The sequence below is a fragment of the Pristiophorus japonicus genome, chromosome 13, assembly GCF_044704955.1.
Source record: "Pristiophorus japonicus isolate sPriJap1 chromosome 13, sPriJap1.hap1, whole genome shotgun sequence".
In the NCBI taxonomy this organism is placed as follows: domain Eukaryota; kingdom Metazoa; phylum Chordata; class Chondrichthyes; family Pristiophoridae; genus Pristiophorus; species Pristiophorus japonicus.
In genome coordinates, this window is record NC_091989.1 from 112,099,451 (window position 1) to 112,121,346 (window position 21,896).

Sequence of the window (21,896 nt, forward strand, 5' to 3'; positions counted from 1 at the left end):
GGAGAGAAAGCAGGAAAGGAGTACTGAGATGAATGATCAGCCATGATCTTATTGAATGGTGGTGCAGGCTCGAGGGCCGAAAAATTAATGAGGCAAAAAAACAAAGCATTGGGGATCATTCCAGAATTGAAAAGCAGAGTAGTTATGTTCAAGCTGTATAGAGCCTTGGTTAGACCACACTTGGAGAACTGCGCACAGTTCTGGTCTCCATATTATAAAACAGATATAGAGGCACTTTGAGAAGGTTATAGCTATCACGAAAGATTGAACAGACTGAGGACTTTTCTCTAAAAAAGAGATGGCTGAGGGATTCTTTTTAAGACTGTGAAACGGTATGACAGGGTAACGTAGAGAAGATGTTTCTACTTGTAGGGGAAACAAAACTGAGGGGCCGCTAATATAAGACAGTCACTAATAAATTCAATAGGGAATTCAAGAGAAACTTCTTTAACCAAAGAGTGGTTAGAATGTGGAACGCACTACCACAAGTGGTGATTGAGGCGAAGAACATAGATACATTTAGGGGGAATCTAGATAAAGACATGAGGGAGAAAGGAATAGAAGGTTATGCTGATAGGGTTAGATGAAGAGGGGTGAGAGGAGGCTTATACAGAGCATAACCACTGGTGCGGACAAATTGGGGCGAATGGCCTGTTTCTGTGCTGTATATTCTATGTAACTCTATGTAACCATCTACTTCCTGGTATCATCCTAGTGGATCTGTGCTGTACCCCTTCCAAGGTCAATATATCGTTCCTGGTGCCCAAAACCGTAGGCAGTACTCCAAATGTTATCTGACAAAGGCTCCATACAACAGAAGCATAACCTTCACTTTTCCATTCCAACTCCCCTTGAGATAATGGCCAACATTGTATTAACCTTTTTGATTACTTTTTGTACCTGTGCATTTCTATCACTTTTTGATCATGTTCTTCAATTTGACAATCCTCTCCTCTCAGGGTTCCTGCCTCACTTCTTACTGATATATTTGTAAAATATTTTATTATTCCTTTTGCTGTCTTTTGAATTACTTTTTTTCATACTTCTTGGGCTGAATTTTTAGCTCATTTGCGCCCCATTTAGCGCCTCAGCGGGGCACAAAAATGATTTTTTGGGGCATGAAACAAGGCGCACAAGATTTAGCGCCCAGGTGGAATTTTCGCCAATGGTTTTGCGGCGGCACTAAAATGTAGCGCCCCGCCACTGCTTTAACCGTTTGAATGACGTAAATCGTTGTGTATCGCTGTGCTAGCGCCCCGGGCGGAACTTTCGAGCATTTCGCCCGATTTAGCATTTGCTCCAGAATCCTCCCAGAAAAATCTATTGGTCCCAGGGTGCACCAGGAGCTAATGTTGAAAATGGAGCAGAAAGTCGCTGTTGTGAGTGATTAAAAGGATTGGGAAAAGAACGCTGCTTTGCTGCATACTTTTGATTGTGAAGTTTGTGAGTTTCTAGTTTGTTTTATAAAGGACATTTAAGGACATTTTAAAGAATGGGAACCATGCTAGGTCGGGAGCCAGTAATCCTGGCTGCTATATTCATATGGCTTCGAGCTGGAAGAAGGCTTATTGATGATCATTTGCAATGTAATCGAAGAGGTTGCAGACATATGGGGAGGAGGCCTTACCCACCATGAGTTTACAGAGAACATCGCTCATACCTGCAGCTCTCTGAGGCACAGTGCGTTAGAAGGCAGAGCTTCCAAAAAGAGGTGTCACAGAGATATGCCAGCTCCTACAGGCAGAACTACAGCCAACCAACAGCAACAGGACTGCACTGCCCGAAGAGGTGAAGGTGACTGCGGCACTTGCCTTCTATGCTTCGGCTCCTTTCAGACATCAGCGGGTGGCATTTGCTCCATCTCGCAGCATGCTACACATTGCTGCCTTCACCAGGTGGCTCATGTACAGTACCCATGCAGAATGGATTTCATAAACTTCCCAATGACTAAGAAGACCAAAAATGAGAGGGCTGTAGGTTTTGGACGATTTGCTGGCTTCCCCAAGGTTCATCGTGCCCTTGACTGTACAAGATGGCGTGCAGCAAGTTTGCTAGAGCACTGCTGTGTTGGGGGGAGAGACAATGGAGACGGCGCCTGGGGACGCACTGGAGCAGCTCGTGGCATGGAAGGCCCAGCTTCTGACTGGCGAGTCTCTTCATCGGTGTCGCCAGTCACAGGTGGTTTGGGTGTGACAGTGGGGAACACAGAGAGTATGGTGGGAGTGTTTATGGACTGCATCACCTGCCCAAGCTGAAGCAGAGCCTGTGCCTGTGATGCGCCATATTCCGCAAGGGTTCGCACTACATTCTCTGGGACTCCACTGTCAATGCTGGAGGCCACCAGCCTCATGTGGGCACTGATGGCCTCGCAGGTATCATGGCTCGCACCGACAATCTGCGACCCTACCTCTGTTATGGTCACTTTGAGACTGTCGATGTTTGCAGGAATCCTACCCAAGACATCAAGGAGCTGACAGCTGACCTGGATGCTCTCCCTGGACATTCCTAACATGTCCACTCCCACGTCTGCCTGTCTGTCAGCAGACCGACTTTGCCGACTCACCCTCTGGAGAGATGGCATATGGGATTCGACCTCAGAACTGTGTTGCTACATGCCACGAGTCACATCAGCCCCGGAGTTCTCAAACCCCAAGAACGTCACGTCGTCCTCAGAGGTGAGTGCCGGTGGTAAAAGAGGGGTGGATTGCTGCTGCGCCGGAGTCAGCTCATCGGTATCCTCCTCCTCTTCCTCCTCCTCCAGACGTGGACTGTTCCCTTGAGGTATGCTGGGCCTGTGACTGATCCTCTGGGAATAGAAAGCAACAGATGAGTGGTTAGCAGCAGGGGAGGAGGCAGGATGACATGAGGCAGGTCACATAGCACAGGCTCATTTGGCTGCTCCATTATATCTAGTCCAGAGACACTGTATCACATTGTCCCAACCCTAGTCTACAAACACTGCATCACATTGCCCCAACCCTAGTCTACAAACACTGCATCACATTGTTCCAACCCTAGTCGACAAACACTGCATCACATTGTTCCAACCCTAGTCGACAAACACTGCATCACATTGTCCCAACCCTAGTCCACAGACACTGCATGACATTGCCCCAACCCAGCCCAGGGAGTGTGCAGGACTTACCCTCAGTTTCCGAGAGGGGGGGGTCAGCGCCCCCAGTTGCAGTTGCCCGACCTGAGACTCCGATGAGGCGAGCCACTGGCTCCTTGATGTCAGTGAGTGGCAGGGTCTGAGGCGGACCGCTGCCTGTCTGCACCTATTCATGCCGATTGTGAGACTTGTGAGATTGGCCTGCAAAAATAAAAATGGGAATGGTTACAAGGTTGTCCATCTGCTGTTGTGGCACACACAGATAGCCTCCAAAGCACTTATACCATCATCATCATAGGCAGCCCCTCGGAATCGATGAAGACTTGTTTCCATTCTTAAAATGAGTCCTTAGGTGGCTCAACAGTCCAATACAAGAACCACAGTCCCTGTCACAAGTGGGATAGATAGTCGTTGAGGGAAAGGGTGGGTGGGACAGGTTTGCCGCACACTCTTTCCGCTGCCTACGCTTGATTTCTGCATGCTCTCGGCTATGAGACTCAAGGTGCTCAGCGCCCTCCCAGATGCACTTCCTCAACTTCGGGCGGTCTTTGGCCAGGGACTCCCAGGTGTCAGTGGGGATATTGCACTTTATCAGGGAGGCTTTGAGGGTGTCCTTGTAACTTTTCCTCTGCGCCACCTTTGACTCGTTTGCTGTGAAGGAGTTCCGAGTAGAGCGCTTGCTTTGGGAGTCTTGTGTCTGGCATGCGATTAATATGGCCTGCCTAGCGGAGCTGATCAAATGTGGTCAGTGCTTCAATGCTGGGGATGTTGGCCTGGTTGAGGATACTAATGTTGGTGCGTCTGTCGTCACAGGGAATTTGTAGGATTTTGCGGAGACATCGTTGGTGGTATTTCTCCAGCGACTTGAGGTGTCAATTAGACATGGTCTATGTCTCTGAGCTATACAGGAGAGTGGGTATTACTACATCCCTGTAGACCATGAGCTTGGTGGTAGATTTGAGGGCCTGGTCTTCAAACACTCTTTTTGTCAGGCGGCCGAAGGCTGTACTGGCACACTGGAGGCGGTGTTGAATCTCGTCGTCAATGTCTGCTCTTGTTGATAAGAGACTTCCGAGGTATGGGAAATGCTCCACATTGTCCAGGGCCATGCCGTGGATCTTGATGACCGGAGAGCAGTGCTGTGCGGCGAGGACAGGCTGGTGGAGGACCTTTGTCTTACGGATGTTTAGCGTAAGGCCCATGCTTTCGTACGCCTCAGTAAATACGTTGACTATGTCCTGAAGTTCAGTCTCTGTATGTGCACAGACGCAGGCATCATCTGCATACTGTAACTTGACGACAGAGGTTGGGGTGGTCTTGGACCTGATCTGGAGACGATGAAGGTTGAACAGGTTTCCACTGATTCTGTAGTTTAATTCAACTCCAGCGGGGAGCTTGTTGACTGTGAGGTGGAGCATGGCAGCGAGGAAGATTGAGAAGAGGTTTGGGGCGATGACCCTCGATGTCGATGAGTGGCAGGTTCGGAGTTGGACCGCCACCTGTCCGCACCTGTTCGTGCCGATTGTGAGATTTCTTGGCCTGCAAAAATAAAAATGGGAATGGTTACAAGATTGTCCATCTGCTGTTGTGGCATGCACAGATAGCCTCCAAAGCACTTATACCATACTGTCTGAATGTAATACAGCCCTTTGTTTAATGGCCTTGGAAGTTGCATGTGGTTCTTCAGGAGGTCATCGAAGTGCGGAGCCATCTTATGAGATCTCAGAAAGCAATCTTAATAATGTGTAAAGATCATTCATGGCAAATAGACTGCCAAACTAAGCCTACCTATGTGTCATGCATTTTAGGCGGCAACCCACAGAGTGCTGAGAGGCACCAAAAGCTTGAGAACAAATAGTGTGTCAGATTTTATAATTGAATTAATAAAGGAGTGCATGAATTAAAATTGTACTCACTCTAATGACCCTTGAAAGATCATTAAACTTCTTTTGGCACTGTGTGCCAGTCCTGATCTCAGTGTCTGAGGCAGAGACCTCCTCAGCGATTTCCCTCCAAATCCTTTTAAAAATGGATGGCAGTGGTCTAGATACCCCCCCTATGTAGCAACTCCTGCCACCTTCTCTCCACAGCCCCCAGTAGAGTTTCATTAGCATCCTGGCTGAATCGCCTGGCATGCTGTCTAAAATCGTCATCCTCCATCATCAAAATCCAAATGTAAAATGTCTGATTCAGCCCCGGGTGTACTGCGCATGTGCGCGGCCGCGTCCTGCATTAGTGTTTGCGAACGGACAGCAGACCAGAAGCGCGGGAAGAAAAAAAAAATTGCCGCATGAGCAGAATGGCTGAATTTTGTAAGGCTGGAACTTTCGGCTCCGGTGCACAAATTGTGTGGTGCAAAGCCAGAGTTAATGTTAACGCTCCTCGTGAACTTTCATTTGGTGAAAGTTGCTCGCTCTGGCGCTAATGTTAATCCGGCGCTAAATTTTTGAATCCGCCACGAATTGCGCCCGGCAACAGTCGAAAATATAAAAAGCCGAAAATCCAGGCCCTTGTCTTTCCTTATCCCCCTCAAACTCTTTTCTTATTTTCTCATTTTATCCATTTGTTTTTTCATCATTAGTATTCTTATAGTCCTCACAGGTTTTCTTCTTCACCTTCATTGGTTTCTAAACTCTTCAATCCTGACATCCTAAAACTGCTGGTAGTTTCCTCCTTTTCTAATGGAATGTACTTTTCTGTCAACTTTCATGATTAGATTGGATGGGTGGATGAAAGGAAAAGGGTGAAAGGGAGATTTAAAAACTTCAATCAAAAAGGCTGATGGAATGTTGGCATTTATCAAAAGGAAGGAAGTGATGCTACAGTTGTACCGAGCCTTGATCAGATCCCACCTGGAGCACTGCGTTCAGTTCTGGGCACCGCCCCTCAGGAAGGATATGCTGGCCTTGGAGCGGCTGCAGTGCCGATTAACCAGAATGATACCGGGACTTATGGGGCTAAATTATTAGGACAGGCTACATAAGCCCGGCTCTTATTCCCTTGAATATAGGAGATTGAGCGGTGATCTGATCGAGGTGTTTAAAATGTTAAAAGGATTTGCTAGGGTTGACATAGTGAAACTATTTCCTTTGGTGAGGAAATAACAAGGGGACGTAATCTTACAATTAGAGTCGACGGAGGGGGCCGAAATTCAGTGTCGACAGAAAGCTGGCGCACTTACCGCCTTTTTCCTGCGATTACTGTCGCTATGGTTGCGGCAGGCAGTGGATCGATTTTCACCTTTCAAAAAAAAATGCCCTCCAGCGTTAATTGCCCTTCCGAATTGGTACTTTGCAGCAGTGTGGGGGGGTTGAATGGGTGCTATTCACACGGGGAAATTCACCCTTTTGGTGATTTGTAGCCAACGAGCAAGCTGCTCCTTGGCCTCGGGGTTCGAGGGTGGTGCAGCAGCGGTGCACTTTGATTGCGTCATCACTTCCGCAAGCCCCATACCGCCACGGAAATTGTCCGATCGGGGCGGAACTGGATTCCGCCGCATGCCCACCGCAAAACGGCGTTAACAGGCCTTATCGGGACCCTGAATTTCGGCCCCAGGCCATTCTGGATTGAAATCAGGAAGCGTTTCTTCGCACTGTCTGTAATGGAAATCTGGAACTCTTACCCTAAAAGGCTATAAATGCTGGGTCAACTGAAGCGTTTAACACTGAGATCAATAGATTTTTGTCAGGTAAAGGTATCAAGGGATATGAAGCAAAGGCAGGTAAACGGGTTTGAGGTGCAGATCAGCCATGATCTAATTGAATGGCAGAGCAGGCCAGAGGGGCTGAATGACCTACTCCTGCTCCTAGTGTTCCTATCAGATGCAAAGTCAGTATTTGTTTGGGACTGCTGCTTTTGAATATGTTTTTAATATTTACTGAATGTTTTTAGAACTAAAGAGCACATACAGATCTGTATCAGTCCCACATGTGTATCCACAATGATGGGGCTTAGTTTGAAAGTTCCATTCCTAAATTGGACACCTCCTCCTAAACCATGCCCCAATTTTCTCCACGACTCTCTTTTTCAAATATGCTGCCTGTTCCTGGGGTATGAAATACATAGAAATACATCGAAGTTACAACCCAGAAATAGGCCATTTGGCCCAAACAGGCCTTGTCAGTATTTACCCTCCAGGTATGGACCAGTCAGCACCTCGAGCCTTTTCTGCCACTAGCTTTTAGTGATTTTTATATACGGACACCTAAATCTCTTTGCTCCTCCACAGATCCCAGTTTCTCAACATTTAGAAAATACTCCCATTTGTCTTTCTTGGATCCAAAGTGGATGACCTCACACTTCCCCACATTGAACCCAGTTTTCCCCACTCACTTAATCTATCTATGTCCCTTTGTAACTTTTAAGCACCTGTTGGCATTACCCACTGTGCTTCGCACTTTAATATCATCTGAAATACAATTCTCATCCAGTCATTGATATATATGGTGAAAAGCTGAGACCTCAGTACAGATCTCTGGGGACACCACTTGTCACATCCTGCTGATCAGATTACGTTCCCTTTATCCCTATTCTCTGCCGCACACCTTCCAAACCATTTCCAACCCATACTACAAGGATGTTTTCAGATCCGTGCGTTTTCATTTTTGCTAATAATCTCTTGTACAGAACCTTATCAAATGACTAATGGAAGTCCATATAGATAACACCATGTTACTGGCCGCCTCAAAAAATTCAACTAAGCTAGTCAGACATGACTGACTCTTCACAAATCCATGGACTCTCTGATCAGCTCAAAATTGTCCAAGTGCTCACTTACTCTGGCCCTAATGAGATTCTTGTCATTTCCCCACAACTGGCAAGTCTGTAGTTATCTGTTTTTTCCCCACCCTTCTTAAGTAATGGAGAGACTTTTGCAATTTCCAATCCAATGTCTCACTTCCCAAATCTAGAAAGTTTTGGAAGATTATTACTGACACATTTGCAATTTCCTCACCTACTTTTCCTAACAGCTTGGGGAGGAAACCATCAGGCCCTGGATGATTTGTCAATCTTCAATCTCATTATTTCTCCATTACCATTTTTTACTTATATTAAATCCAACATGTTCTTCCCACAGATTTATTTTTAGTTTCCCTTGTACCTGCTGATATTTTGTCCTCTTCCTTTGCTGGGAAGAAGGATGGAAAAAAGTATTTAACAAATCTGTCATTTCCTGATTGTTGATGACAGTATCTCCTTTGTCTGTGTTTAATGGGCCCGATTTTCCCTCTGCCACTCTCTTTCTCTCAATACACTTATACAGACTTTTACTGTTATCCTTCACATCCCTTTTATTGGTATTCCTTTTTGCAATTCTATATACTTTCTTTGTATCTCTTTATTGCTTTCTATACTTCCCCCAGTCTGCTGGATTTCCACTTTGCTTTGCATTTCCATCAGCCTCTTCTTTTACCTTTACATTGAATCTTACCCCATTTATTGACCATGATTTCCTACCGACACAAGTGGAACTTTAGCCTTTTATGGGTTTGTACAGGTTTTGTGTTGTACTAAATTATTTTTTGAATACATAAGAACATAAGAAATAGGAGCAGGAGTAGGCCATATGGCCCCTCGAGCCTGCTCCGCCATTTAGTACGATCATGGCTGATCCGATCATAGACTCAGGTCCACTTCCCTGCCTGCTCCCATTATCGGTTAAGAAACTGTCTATCTCTGTCTTAAATTTATTCAATGACCCAGCTTCCACAGCTCTCTGAGGCTGTGAATTCCACAGATTTACAACTCTCTGAGAGAAGAAATTCCTCCTCATCTCAGTTTTAAATGGGTTGCCACTTATTCTAAGATTATGCCCCCTAGTTCTAGTCCCCTATCATTGGAAACATCCTCTCTGCATCCACCTTGTCAAGCGCATCATAATCTTATACGTTTCGATAAGATCACCTCTCATTCTTCTGAATTCCAATGAGTAGAGGCCCAACTTACTCAACCTTTCCTCATAAGTCAACCCCGTCATCAACGGAATCAACTTAGTGAACCTTCTCTGAACTGCCTCCAATGCAAGTATATCCTTTCTTAAATATGGAAACCAAAACTGTACGCAGTATTCCAGGTGTGGCCTCACCAATGCTCTGTATAACTGTAGCAAGACTTCCCTGCTTTTATACTCCATTCCCTTTGCAACAAAGGCCAAGATTCCATTGGCCTTTCTGATCACTTGCTGTACCTGCATACTAATCTTTTGTGTTTCATGCATCAGGTCCCGCTGTACTGCAGCACTTTGCAATTTTCCTCCTTTTAAATAATAACATGCTCTTCGATTTTTTTTTCTGCCAAAGTGCATAACCTCACACTTTTGAACATTATACTCCATCTGCCAAATTTTTGCCCTCTCACTTAGCCCATTTATGTCCTTTTGCAGGTTTTTTTGTCCTCCTCACACATTGCTTTTCCTCCAATCTTTGTATCGTCAGCAAACTTAGCTACGTTACACTTGGTCCCTTCATCCAAGTCATTAAAATAAATTGTAAATAGTTGGGGTCCCAGCACTGATCCCTGCGGCACCCCTCTAGTTACTGATTGCCGATCCGAGAATGAACCATTTATCCCGACTCTCTATTTTCTGTTCGTAAGCCAATCTTCTATCCATGCTAAAATATTACCCCCAACCCCGTGAACTTTTATCTTGTGCAGTAACCTTTTATGTGGCATCTTTCCAATCTGCTGGGACCATAAGACCGTAGGATGCAAGCCATCAGGTCCAGGAGATTTATCCGCCTTTAGTCTCATTATTTAACTGAGTACCACCTCCTTAATGATTGTGATTGTATTAAGTTCCTCCCTCACTATAGCCCCTTGACTATCCATTGTTGGGATATTTTTGGTGTCCTCTATCGTAAGGACTGATACAAAATATTTGTTCAGAGTTGCTGCCATCTCTATGTTCCCCATCACAAATTCCCCGCTCTCGTCATCTAAGGGACCAACATTTACTTTAGCCACTCTTTTGCTTTTTATATACCTGTAGAAATTCTTGTCATCTGTTTTTATATTTCGTGCTGATTTACTTTCATGGGCCCAAATTTCCCCAATCCCTTTTTTCGGCGCACTCTCCAGAGATGCGCCGACTTTGTGCGCTAGAAATGGTGCCGAAAAACGTAGTCCCGATTCTGGCCATTCTGCTGTGTGTCCTGGGTCCTGGCGCGCCGCTCCTCGTGGAGTGGGGGGCGGAGCTACAGCCCTGCGCCGAAAACAGTGCCAGCAGCTGCGTGCGTGCGCAATAGAGCGGTCGCACATGCACAGTAGCTCCTTCCCATGGTTGTGATGGTGATGACTGCAGAACGCATCCCTCCCCTATCCCAGGTCAAATGACCTGCTGAGGGATGCAAGAAACAGGTTGGTGCGACTGGGGTTTGATCGGGGCAAGAGAGAGATGGGGAGAGGTTGGCCGTCTTTGGCTGCAGTTTAGTGGTTTGGACCGAGGATAGCTTGTCATGTAGCAACGTCGCTTGCCATGCTGGGTTGGCTTTGCGTTCATTTGGTTGGGTAGCGGCTTGCCAAAGAGTCTCTGCGGTGCCATGTGTTGCGCTGGACCGCGGTGTCCTTCTACACGTGGCCCACCTGGCTCTAGCACATTTGCCGATTGCTGAGCGTGCGCCCAAGTCAGTCCCCGTACGTCTCATCGCCATCACTGCTGCCTGTTTTTATCCTCCGACACTCCACGCTGCCCAGCCGCTGCTTCTGGCCTTTCTATCTCTCTCTCTCTCTTGCTCCCATGTCGTTTGTCCCTCTGGCGCTCTCTCTTTCTCTCTCTGAATTGGGACTCCAGAACGGTGTGAGTTGAGCCCGGGCTCCAGCGCACTCGTGCACCCACCCCTGATCCGTCCGCCTGTATTAGCCCGCCCAGGTTGGTCTTGAGGACAGCGGTGTGCGTGTTGTTGTGCTGGAGATGCAGGCCGGTGCCGACAAAATACCTTTCTGCCTACGACCTACGAAACCAGGGCTGAACTCGGGCGTGTCAGCCGATTGCCGAACTCCTTTCGGGGCTAAATGGAGTCGTCTGGGGTCCTTCATGCGAGGGAGCCAAAGCCCCATGCCTCTGCCAGGTTTCAGGCTGCCGTTTTTAAAGCCTGACCAAAAACCCGAAAAATGGGCAAAAAGGGAAAAAATTCCCGGGTTGAAAGTCGGTGGGGCAGCAGCCGCGTTCTCCCTTCCCTATCCCAGGCCGAAGGGATTCCCGCATGGCCAGCCGCTGCCGGGTTTAGTTGAAGGTAGGATTTAATTCAGTTCTTTATTTGCTCATTTAATTATTTACTTCAGTTCTTTATTTGTTAATTTAATTATTTACTTCAGTTCTTTATTTTTTATTGAATGCTTATTACTTTTTGTGCTTTGTTTGGTGCTTGGTGGTGCTTTAAATGTAGTTACTTGCGCCGGTTCCTTAACTCTAGGTAAGGTTTTTCTGTACGGGCAGAAGTGGCAACATACGCTGGCCTAAGTTAGTTTGGAGCAACTATTTGCTGGCCAAACACCTAAAACAGGCGTAAGTGTCTGGGAACGCCTCCTTTTGGAAAAAAAACTGAACTTAAAAAAAAACTAACTAACTCACTTACACTGGCACAAATTAAATGGCCAGAATTGCAACTAAAAAGATACCCCAGAAAAATCAAGTTGCTCCAAAAAAACCAGCGCAACTCCTGGGGAAATTTGCGCCCTAAGGTAGTAAATTTAATTAAGGCTTATTTTGAGTCTATTTTCCCTTTCTTAATCATCTTTTTAGTCATTCTTTGCTGGCTTTAAAAGTTTCCCAATCTTCTGTCTTCCCACTATTTTTGGCCACTTTATATGCCCTTGTTTTTAATTGGATACCATCCTTTATTTCTTTAGTTAGCCATGGATGGCTATCTTTTCTTTTACACCCTTTCCTCCCCACTGGAATATATTTTTGTTGAGAGTTATGAAATATCTCCTTAAATGTACACCACTGTGCATCAACCGTCTTACACTTTAATCTATTTTCCAGTTTCACTTTAGCCAAATCTGCCCTCATACCTTTGTAGTCTCCTTTATTTAAATTTAGTACGCTGGTTAGAGATCCAGCTTTCTTGCCCTCCTTCTGAATTTGAAATTCCACCATGCTATGATCACTCATTCCAAAGGGATCCTTTACTAGGAGATTGTTTATTAATCATTTGTCGGTTTCCCCATTAACCGTTAGCCCAAGTTACTGTGGTCACTTTGTGCCTCATTCTGTCAAAATCAGCCTTACTTAAATTTACTTCCTTAGTTTGTGACTCTCCCTTCTCCCCCTCAAACTTTATATCAAATTTGATCATGTTATGGTCACTGTTCACAAGATATTGCCTTACCATCAGATTACTTGCTAGTCATAACTAACTCCAATATGGCCCATTCCCGTCTCTGTACTAAAACATATTATTCCAGAAATCTGTCCTGAATACCATTGAAAAATTCATTGCCTTTATGCCTTGTGCTGTGTTGCTTCTCCCAATCTACGTAAAAATTAGAATCTCCCATTATACTCGCTTTGCTTTGGTTATAAGCTTCTCTGATCCCCGTGCTTATGCATCCCATTTCTGTATCTCTATTGTCAGGAGGTCTGTAAACAACTCCACCAGAGTCTTGCATCCTTTGCTGTTTCTTCACTCCCCCAAAGTATTTCCACTGCATGTTCAACCTTACTGATATCCCTTCCTCAAACTGCTGGAATAGTCGTTTTTCAATGTTGGTACTCATCCCCTTTCCCCAATTTCCCTGTCCTTTCTAAAGACCTTACAGCCTGGGATGTTTAGCTCCCAGTCATACCCAGCTTGTAGTCAGGATTCTGTAATGGCTGCTACATCATACCCTTTGAGCTTCTAATTTGCTTGTTTTATTCCTTATTGTCATGATTGTAACTATGATGGTCCCGCTCTGTTGGGGAGGAGCTGGTTAGCTGAGATGAACTGGAAATGTGGGGATGTTCACACAATGTCCTCGGTGGAGCGAAGTTCGTACTCACAAGTCCTACAACAATTCAAGTCACTATTTCAACCGGGCATCAGGACTTTCAAAGGCACTAAAGTAGTGATACATATCACCCCGGACGCCAGGCCAGTGCACCACAAAGCCAGAGCGGTGCCGCATGTAATGCAAGAAAAAATCGAGAGCGAATTGGACCAGCTGTTGCGAGAGGGCATCACCTCGACTGTTGAATTCAGCGACTGGGCGAGCACCATCGTTCCCGTTCTAAAAGCGGATGGCTGTCAGGATCTGTGGCGACTACAAGGCCACCATCAATTGGGTGTCCCTACAAGACCAATACCTGCTCCCAAGAGCGGAGGACCTCTTCGCCATGCTGGCAGGCTGCAAGCTGTTCACCAAGTTGGACCTCACTTCAGCCTATATGACCCAAGAACTGGCCGAACTACTGACCACCATCACAGCGCACAAGGGACTGTTTGCGTATAACAGGTGCCCGTTTGGCATTCGACCAGCGGCCACGATTTGTCAACGTAACATAGAAAGCCTGCATAAATCCATTCCTGGAACGATCGTATTCCAGGACGACATCCTCATCACGGGTCGAGATACCGAGGAACACCTCCACAACCTGGAGAAGGTGCTAGGCCAACTGGACCGGGTAGGCCTGCGACTCAAGAAGCCTAAATGTGTGTTTTTAGCTCCTGAGGTTGAGTTTCTGGGCAGGAAGGTTGCTGCAGATGGGATTCGGCCCACCGAATCCAAAACAGAGGCGATTCGACGAGCACCCAGGCCCTGCAACACATCGGAGCTGCGTTCATTTCTGGGACTGTTGAACTATTTCGGGAACTTTCTGCCGAACTTGAGCACGTTGTTGGAGCCGCTACACGTGCTCCTGCATAAGGGTTGCGATTGGTTTTGGGGGGACAGTCAGGAATAGGCTTTTGATCGGGCGCGAAACCTACTTTGTTCAAACAAGTTGTTGACCCTGTACGACCCCTGTAAACGTTTAATTCTGACTTGTGATGCATCGTCCTTTGGGGTTGGGTGCATGTTGCAGCAGGATAATGCTGAGGGCCAGCTACAACCAGTGGCTTATGCCTCCAGGTCGCACTCTCAATCAGAACGGGGATATGGCATGGTCGAGAAGGAAGCGCTGTCATGTGTCTATGGTGTAAAAAAAATGCATCAGTACCTCTTCGGTAGGAAGTTTGAATTCGAGACGGACCACAAGCCACTCACATCCCTGTTGTCAGACAGGCATTGTGATGATGAAGGCCATTGCCCGGTCACACGTTTGGTGGCCTGGAATTGATTCAGACCTGGAACACTGTGTCCAAGCCATGGTCACGCATTCACGTTGACTACGTGGGCCCATTCATGGATGAAGATGTTCCTCATTGTAGTGGATGCATACTTGAAATGGATCGAGTGCATCATCCTGAATTCATGCACGTCTTCCACCACCGTGGAAAGCCTACATGCGATCTTTGCAACCCATGGCTTGCTGGACATCCTGGTTAGTGACAATGGCCCGTGCTTCACGAGCTATGAATTCCGGGAGTTTATGTCGGGCAATGGCATCAACCACGTCAGGACTGGGCCATTCAAGCCGGCCTCCAATGGCCAGGCTGAACGGGCAGTCCAAATCATTAAGCAAGGTTTGCTCAGGATTCAAGGACCCTCCCTACAATGCCGCCTATCGCGCCTCCTGCTGGCCTATAGATCCCGCCCGCACTCGCTCACGGGGTTCCCGCCCGCAGAGCTACTCATGAAACGGACATTCAAAACTCGGTTGTCCCTCATCCACCCAGTCCTGACCGACATAGTTGAGGGCAAGCGCAAGTCACAAAACGAGTACCATGACCGTAATTCAAGGGGGAGATGTATGGAAATAAATGATCCTGTATTCATCCTCAATCACGCCATGGGGCCCAAATGGCTTGAGGGCACTGTAATTGGCAAAGAGGGGAATAGGATCATCGTGGTAAAACTCAACAATGGCCAGATATGCCATAAGCATCTGGACCAAGTAAAAAACAGGTTCAGCATGGACATGGAGGAATCTGAAGAAGACCATGAGATGGAGCTCACACTACCGCCAGCGAACGTGCAACAAGAGCAATTGGAAGAATGCACAATCACTGCGGTCAGCCCGGACAGGCCGGAATCACCACAGGTGACAGACACTCACATCAGCGTCCAACAACCAGACCCCAACTGCGGCACTCCACGAGGGAGCGTAGACCACCTGAAAGACTGAACCTATGATCCCAGTAAGACTTTAGTGGGGGGGGGGGAAGGTGATGTCATGTTTGTAACTACAATGTAACACCACTGTATTACTGTATACACTCAACTTCGATGCACACCTTGACCACAGGGGGTGAACATTTGGGAGACACTCCTTACCTGATCACACAGGTATATAAAGGGAGGTCCCATGCAGGGTCATCACTTCTGGAGTCCTGTAATAAAGAGCTAAGGTCACAGAGTGGCCTTGTCCCTGAAATGTGCCTCGTGTGGTTTCATGCTGTAGAGTAAGGACTTTACACTTATGCTACGTGCATTTGTGTACAAAACTCGTATTTGGCTAACAGGCCACATTCTGCCCATTTAGCCTGATTAAGGGAGAAATGAAGGGGGAGGTTAGCTCAATATTTTTCATATTTTTATATTTTGGGAAAATGCCAAGTCCCCTTCTGGAGATGTACATGATATAAACACCAGCAATGCCCCTGCGATCAGTGCCACCTGAGCAGAGGAGGCAGACAACACAACACCACTGAAGCCTAGAGTGGGAGATGACCAAGTCCAGTATGTCCACCCAATGACTTCATCTGCCCATTGATACACAACTGATGACTTATTCCAACATCCCCTCCAAAAATGCCACCCAATCACACACAGCCTGTTTTTATGACTGAAATGTGAATTGATTAGAGAATAGCAAAGAGTGGCCCTGGATAATTACCCAGTCAGTATCCTGTACCTGTTGTCATAGGGATAAGAAATGAAATAATCAATATTATTCAGCAACCTCAAAAGATATGCTGTTTGAGTCTTTATTTTAAAAGCATTTGTTGTAATATTTGTATTGTGTTTCTTTACAGGACATTTTTGACATTGACTTTGGACAAAATGATGATCTAATTAAAGTTACAACATGGAGTAACCATTCCACTAATGTCATTGTCACTACACCAGAGGCACACATCCCTTGTGAAACATACCCGGTAAGATAGAATTAACACATTTCACTTACAAGTGATTAGAATAACCTACTTCATTGAAAGATTATCTGATGTTGTAAATTTTTACTTTAGGAATCAACAACCAGTATCTCCTCTTCACCAGGTAAATAAATGTTTTTATTTAATCTGTCTTTCAGTTCTGGAAAGTGTAAATCTAAAGTAAAAGCAGTTTAAATAGACAACTTTCTATTGGTTTCAACAATAAAACTAATATCAATAACCACAACGGAAATATTTCAAGGTACATGGCTGTGTTTACAGAGGCCCTTAATTACCACACGTTGAGTTGTGCAGCATTTGTGCCAATGTGAGATGAGATGTACCAGAGATTTTGGCTTAGCTTACTTGCTCATCCATTGAAGGATTCATTGGTGTAAATCCCATTGAACTGGGAGCAATATGCTGGGGTGCTTGGAAATTACAGTGCAGCCTTTAAAAAAACCGTTCTGGCTGAAGATTGCAGCAGGACACTGGGGAGTAGCAGGTAAATCGCAGAGTGTTTGGCTCACTCAGTTCACTGTTAGCTAGCTTGTTTTGGATGGGGTTGGATTCTCCTCTGAATTACCGGCTGTTTTGGAGCAGATTTGGGATGTGGATAATGTTACTGGACCAGTAATCCAGAGACGTGGGCCACGATATTTACTGGGAGGTAGGGAGGGAGTGGGGTAATGTGGTAGTGGGGAGGAAACCTGGAAGTTCCGAGAACGTGGCAGTCCTTCCAAAATCAACCTCAGAGCCTCATTATCATATTTTTATTCAGTTTCCCGCCCGGATGCCGGCCGGAGCTCCAGACTTGCTGGCTGCCTGGCAGCAAAGCCGGCGGCACAAGACCACAGCTGGAGAGAGTTGGGGCCGGCCCCAGCCATCAGGAAAGTTCCCGGATTGAAGCAGGGAGAGGGGAGAGCTTGGACCAGCAATCGGAAGTAGGGAAAGATCACAGGGCAGAAGCGGGGGCTTGGCAGATCTTGGTACAGTAAGCTTGGGATCGTGGGTTTGGAGGGGTGGGGTCGGCCGATTGTGTCTGCGAGGAGAGGCCGCGACCAGCAGAAGGTTTGATGAGGGGCCGGGGGAAGCACTCCTCCTCTCCCTGGCCCACAAGTAGTGCTATACAAAGCCCCTACCTGCTTGATCCGCCAGCTCCTGGGTTTCCCGAGCACTGGGAAACCTGGCCGGCCAGCGTTAGACTTAAATCTGGCTCCCAATTACACTGTGGGAGCCTGATTTAAATATTATAATGAGAGATACCACTCATCCTGCCACTGTAAAGATGGCAGCAGGTGTGTACGTGGCAGGTTGGCGATCGCATTTCACGATCTCACATTTTAATCCCTTCACCTGACTCTCTCCCGGGGGTAATATCGACCCTGTGGACTAATAATCTGGAGAACCAGTTCAAACCCCACCTGGCTATTTGAGAATTTTAAATCAGCTTGTTCAATAAGGATGCTTTGGTGTTGACCTCATTATAATACATCTCCAGTGTAGTACCAGGTTTCCTTATTGGTTACTTAAGTCACAGCTATATGGGGTACAGCTTGTCACCAATCAGCCATCTTTTTATTTAGATTTTGCCAGTAAAAAGGGCAAAATGCGTTGACAGAGAAAAAAGTCACTGAGCACTGTCACTATTACCCTCATAATGGGCTCAAGCTTCGGCTCGAGTTGCTCCTATTTTTTTGGAGCAACTAGTTTAGAATGGAGTATCTTAGAAATTGCAATTCTTGGCATTTAGTTTGCTCCAATTCTAGTGAGTTAGAATAGTTTCATCTTAGAACAATTTTTTTTTCAAAAGGGGGCGTTACCAGCCACTTACACTTGTTTTGCAAGTTTAGGCAGTGAAAACTTACTCCAAACTAACTTAGAATGGAGTAAGTGCAGATTTTTATACGCTCAGAAAAACCTTGCCTAAATCAGGCGTAGGGAATGAGAGATGGGGGGTGAGGGGGGTTTACAAGCATTAAACATTTCACTTTTACAAATAAAGAGCTATCATCAATAATAAATGATAAACAAATCAATAAATCAACCAATAAATCAACCAAAAAAATAAAAAAATTAAAAAAAAATCAACCAATAAATAAAAAATTAAGGTTCTACTCACCTACTGCAGCACCAGGAGCCCTCCAACAGCGTGCTGGGATGAGGCCCCCCTGTGTCTCTCTCTCTGTCTCCGTCAGTGTCTCTCTGTGTTTTTGACGGGGTTGGGGGGAAAGAGGGATGGAGGAGGAGGAGGAGGGGGAGCGAGGGAGGAGCGGGGAGAGAAGGGGGAGGAGGTGGAAGGGCTGAAAGGGAAGTAGGGGGAGGCTGAACAGAAGAGAGGGTGGGAAGCTGAATGGGAGTGGGGGGGCGCTGAACGGAAGGGAAGCGGGGGGAAGTTAAATGGGAGGGAGGGGGGGAGCTGAATGGGAGGGAGAGAGGCCGGCTGAACGGGAGGGAGGGGGAGCTGAACGGGAGGGAGGGGGGCAGCTGAACGGGGGGGAGGAGCTGAATGGGAGGGAAGGAGGGGAGGAGCTGAACGAGAGGGAGGGAGGGGGGAGCTGAACAGGAGGGAGGGAGGGAGGCTGAACGGGAGGGAGGGGGGAAGGCTGAACGGGGGAGGGAGCTGTACGGGAGGGAGGGGGGAAGGCTGAACGGGGGGGGGGAGCTGAATGGGAGGGAGGGGGGAGGGAGAGGCTGAACTGCAGAGATTCAGGGGCGAGGAGCTACTGCACATGCGTGCACACTCTACCGCGCATGTGCAGAGGTCCCGGCACTGTTTTCAGTGCTGGGACCTGGCTCCGCCCCCAAACCTTTGTGCTGTGCCACGCCGAGGCCGAAGACATCCTGAGGAGCAGGGAGCATCACAAGGTCACTTTTCTGCGCCCTTTTTATTCCAGAAAGTCAGCACACTTTATGGAGGTGCACCGTTTTTACAGAGGGCGGAAACTTGGGCCCAATAAAGGGTGAGACTGAGTACTGTCATAAAGGGTGACCTTGGCTCCTTTAATAAGATTCCAGAGTGCAGGTACCTCATGGGTGGCCTGCTTATATGCTGTGCCCCAAGGGATGCTGGGATCCCTTGGGCCTCCAGCAGGTGACCCTCTGGTGGTCAGGTGTCATGCAGGTTACAAAGGGTTAAATACATAACATCACTCCCCCGTGAAGTCAACAGTCCACTTATTTACAAGGTGAGACGATCTGGTGCTTTACACTCCCTTGTCAATCGTCTCGGTACAAATGAAGGTGTGGGTGGGTTGGTCAGTTCTTCACTCGGCTGTTGGGCAGCCAGCCTTGCCGGGCTGCTGTGGATGATGAGTTCGGTTTTGTGGTCAACCATGATGTCAGTTGCCACTTGTGTGTGTGTGTTGAAGGGTCAAAGTTGGTGGTGTCCTCTTCAGATTGTTCGTAGCTGTTGGTGAACCGCAATTTGATTTGGTCCAAATGTTTTCTGTGCGTTTATCCATTGGCCAATTTGACCTGAAACACCCTATTCCCCTCTTTGGCTGTGACCGTGCCAGCGAGCCATTTGGGACCATGTCCATAATTGAGCACAAACACAGGATCGTTGATCTCAATATCACGTGACAAATTTGCGCGGTCATGGTACACACTTTGTTGATGCCGTTTGCCCTCCACGTGATCATGGAGATCAGGGTGGACAAGAGAGAGCCTTGCTGTAAGCGCCCTTTTCATGAACAGCTCGGCTGGGTGAACCCGGTGAGTGAGTGGGGTCTGGTGCAGTAGCTGAGCAGCACTCGGGACAATCGGGTCTGCGGGGAGCCTTCCGACACTCGTTTCAAGTTTTGCTTGATGGTCTGAATTGCCTGTTCTGCCTGGCCGTTGGATGCGGGCATGAACGGGGCAGATGTGATGTGTTTGATCCCGTTGCAGGTCATGAATTCCTTGAATTCAGCACTGGTGAAACAAGGCCATTGTTGCTGACTAGGACATCAGACAAGCCATGCATGGCAAACATGGCTCAAAGGCTTTCAATGGTAGCCATGGACGTGCTGACAGACATTATTGCACATTCATTCCATTTTGAGTAAGCGTCCACGACAACCAAAAATATCTTGCCTAGAAATGGGCCCGCATAGTCTACATGGATTCTCAACCACGGTTTGGAGGGCCACGACCACAAACTTAGCGGTGTCTCTCTGGGTGCATGGCTCAGCTGAGAGAAAGTGTTGCACTAGCGCACGCATGACTCTAAATCTGAGTCGATGCCAGGCCACCACACATGGGATCTGGCTATGGCTTTCATCATTACGATGCCTGGGTGGGTGCTGTGTAGTTCGCATATGAATGTGTCTCTGCCTTTTTTGGGCAAGACCACGCGATTCCCCCACAATAGACAGTCAGCCTGCAGGGACAACTCGTCTTTGCTTCTATGGAACGGCTTAATCACCTCCTGCATCTCCACTGGGAAACCGGACCAGCTCCTATGGAGGACACAATTTTTTATCAGGGACAGTTAAGGATCCTGGCGGGCCATAATGGGGAACTCCTCGTTCTCAAATGCCTCCATGACCATGAACAAGTCCGTTGGCTGTGCCATTTCCACCCCAGTGGTGGGCAATGGCAGCTGACTGAGAGCATCTGCGCAGTTCTCTGTGCCCAGTCTGTGGCGGATTACATAGCTGTATGCTGACAGCGTGAGCGCCCATCTTTGGATGCGGGCAGAGGCATTGGTATTAATCCCTTTGCTCTCAGAGAATAGCAATATGAGCGGCTTGTGGTCAGTTTCAAGCTCAAACTTGAGGCCAAATAAGTACTGGGACAATTGGACTAGCCCATTCGTTGAATTCCACCGGCGCGATGATGCCTTCACCTTGCAGCCTGTCCAGCTCAATTTCCACTTTTTCACGCATCATGTATGGTACCACCAAAGCTTTGTGGTGGATGGGTCGCGTACCGGGAATCAAATGGATCTGCACTTTCACCCCCGAGAAGCTTCCAATGCCTGACTCGAACAACGATGCGATCTTGCTCAGAACCTGGATACATGAGGCGTCGGCGATGGACGAAAGCACTCGGATGTCATCTCAGTTCCAGCAGATTTTTCCTAGCCAGCTTCTGCCAAACAACATGGGGCCATCCCCTGATACAATCCACAGCGGGAGTTCATGCACTGCTTCGTCGTAGGAGACTTTGACTTCTGCACTGCCAATTACAAGGATTAGTTCCTTGGTGTAAGTCCTTAGTTTGGTGTGAATGGGGCTGAGCTTGGGCCTGTGTGCCTTATTTCCCCACAGCCTGTCGAAGGCCTTTTTACTCATTATGGACTGACTTGCCTCCGTGTTGAGCTCCATAGATACTGGAATGCCGTTCAGTTCAACTTTCAACATTATTGGTGGACATTTATAGTGAACGTATGCACCCCATACACCTCTGCCTCCTCAATACGAGTCTCCAATTCAGCCTGGTCCACTGTAGATCGATCTTCCTCTGCAACGTGGTGGGTTTGTAGCTCACCTGCACATTCGTTGGAGGTGTTCCATTGTTCTGCATCCATTGCACACATAGTGCTTAAAGCAGCATTGATGGAGCCGATGATCACCTCCGCAGCGTCAACAGGGTGTTAACTGCCTTGCATTAACAGATGATGG

General features: G+C 47.3%; 1 protein-coding gene across 1 annotated transcript in view; it reads left to right on the top strand.

Annotated features, from left to right (window-relative positions):
- LOC139278172 (uncharacterized) overlaps positions 1–21,896 on the top strand; it is a 165,886-nt gene that overhangs the window by 116,711 nt on the left and 27,279 nt on the right. The window contains exons 10-11 of the mRNA XM_070896826.1: positions 16,168–16,290; positions 16,381–16,411. Coding sequence (XP_070752927.1) covers positions 16,168–16,290; positions 16,381–16,411 — 154 coding nt within the window. The remainder of the gene's footprint in view (positions 1–16,167; positions 16,291–16,380; positions 16,412–21,896) is intronic.